This window comes from Engraulis encrasicolus, chromosome 5 (genome assembly GCF_034702125.1).
Source record: "Engraulis encrasicolus isolate BLACKSEA-1 chromosome 5, IST_EnEncr_1.0, whole genome shotgun sequence".
NCBI classification, from domain to species: domain Eukaryota; kingdom Metazoa; phylum Chordata; class Actinopteri; order Clupeiformes; family Engraulidae; genus Engraulis; species Engraulis encrasicolus.
In genome coordinates, this window is record NC_085861.1 from 44,170,269 (window position 1) to 44,172,398 (window position 2,130).

The 2,130-nt window shown below is 48.2% G+C and overlaps 1 protein-coding gene across 1 annotated transcript in view; it reads left to right on the plus strand.

Moving 5' to 3' along the window:
* The first annotated feature begins 1,150 nt into the window (after positions 1-1,150).
* Positions 1,151-2,130, plus strand: part of efna3b (ephrin-A3b) — a 107,307-nt gene continuing 106,327 nt past the window's right edge. The window contains exon 1 of the mRNA XM_063198260.1: positions 1,151-2,019. Coding sequence (XP_063054330.1) covers positions 1,907-2,019 — 113 coding nt within the window. The 5' untranslated portion in view covers positions 1,151-1,906. The remainder of the gene's footprint in view (positions 2,020-2,130) is intronic.

A 2,130-nucleotide genomic window follows, 5' to 3' on the forward strand; every position in this document is an offset into this window, starting at 1 on the left:
ATCTCCACAGTAACATGCCTGGAGGGGACACACCAGCGACACCATTCCTATGGACGAAAAATAACAAACTGACATGCAGGATATAGTGGGCTGGGCCAGGGCGCTGGAGGAAATGCAATATTAACACTTACCCTTGTCTGAGGCAAGAGATAGATAAATGCATAGAGAGAGAGAGAGAGAGAGAGAGAGAGAGAGAGAGAGAGAGAGAGAGAGAGAGAGAGAGAGAGAGAGAGAGAGAGAGAGAGAGAGAGAGAGAGAGAGAGAGAGAGAAGCGTGTCATGCACCATGAATTAGTGTTGCATGTGTAATATCTCTAACTCTGATCTTATTACCTCTTTGCTGGGTAAAGTCTTGTACATTGACTAGGCTATTGACTAGCACTATCAATTTAGATTAGGATTAACGCTGCCTTTATCCAGATTCATGATGTTAAATACAAAACTTATGCAGAGAGATATTGATGAAACTCAGCACAGGTTCCACAGTAGTGCAAAGCACAAGATGTGTTCAAAGACAGAGCCAGTGAAAGAAAATTGGAGAAAGAAACAAGGGGGCTTAAATCACATTAACTCCGGGCTGACGGAGCCGGCACATTACCTACCTTTGTCTCGCCTTTAGATGTGAGACCGGCAGAAGCGAGGAAGCGAGAAAAAAGACGAGAGAATCAATTTACCAGCTTAAGAGGATTTCACGTAATAACGCTGTATTGGACGGGATTGCTTGACTTGCGCTGTAGAGAGAGAGAGAGAGAGAGAGAGAGAGAGAGAGAGAGAGAGAGAGAGAGAGAGAGAGAGAGAGAGAGAGAGAGAGAGAGAGTTTGTGGCACACGAAAAACAAATACATGTTTTTTTGTAATTTAGTGGATAAAGGATAAATGTTTAGGCTATTGTTTTTTTTTTTTAGCCCAGAACTTGCAGTCCTGAGGTACCTCGCTGACAGAAATGATGTGTGTGTGTAAAAGACAAACCATCAGGGATGCTCACAGTTAAATGGCACTGACTAAAAATGTGCTCTCTCCTGAAGTTGCGCTTTTGTCCCACGCAGGGGGGTGGAGTTACAGAGTGAACGAGCACAGCCTACCAAGCAGAGAGAGGGAGAGAGGGGAAGAGAGGGAGAGATGTTGTAAAGGAGAGCGTTGGCTGTGAATGGAGGGAGAAGGCAATAAGACGCCGACAACTTCCCCATCACACACATCTCTTAAAAAGTCTGCATAATTTTTTCCTACCCACTCTCCGATTGTGCACACTAGACGTGGCGTGCACCGTGCAAGGAATCACACCTTGCCTGTTTCTGGAAAACATTGTTATCAGGCAGAATCATTTACAACTAATGCGGGGAGCGCGGCTTTGATCTGAGGAGCCTTTTGTTGCTGTCCTGTTCCAGCATCCGACCAGCAGCAGCGCAGCGGATCCACCTCCTATCAGCGCCGTAATCCAGTTACTCCAAGGCGGCCAGCGAGCATCTCGCAGGGGGGTAGACCTCTGGCTCCCTCCGGGTATTTAAGCCACGACCACCCCGACAGCGGGCGCTTTCTGCCGAACACTTGGACATGAGAGGACCGGAGAGCGCTTGGCCAGCTTCAAACCTGCAATTTCCACTAAAGACTGGGATTTTTGGGGGTACGGGGGGAGGGGGTTCCTACAATGGAATGTGAATTTCACAATGCCCCACTACCCCGAAACACTGGTGTGAGCCAGCAGTTAGTTGCGTAGTCTTTGCGTTGGTTTGTCCATTTATTTATGTCCCACGAGTAGCATTCTAAACACTTTTTTCCGCGTTTGGGAACCAGAGGCTTTCTCCACTTGTGGTTGGAGCTGAAAGTGCAAAACGAAAAGAGAGAGAAAACGAGAAGGAGAAAGAGAGGAAAGACATACGAACAGAGAGCACCAGAAGAAAGTGAAGGATTATGGCTCTGGCGACACTGTGCCTGTGTCTGTGCCTGTTCACGTTGACCTGCGCAAACTTCCCCGGGGTGACAGGGAGCCGACACACGGTCCACTGGAACAGCAGCAACATCCAGTAAGTCCCGACTCCTCCACCTGCATGCCCCGACTGACTCTCTTTGTGATGGCCCATACTCTCACACCTACACAGGTGAGACGAGGTGGCCGGATGTTTGTGTGTGTATGT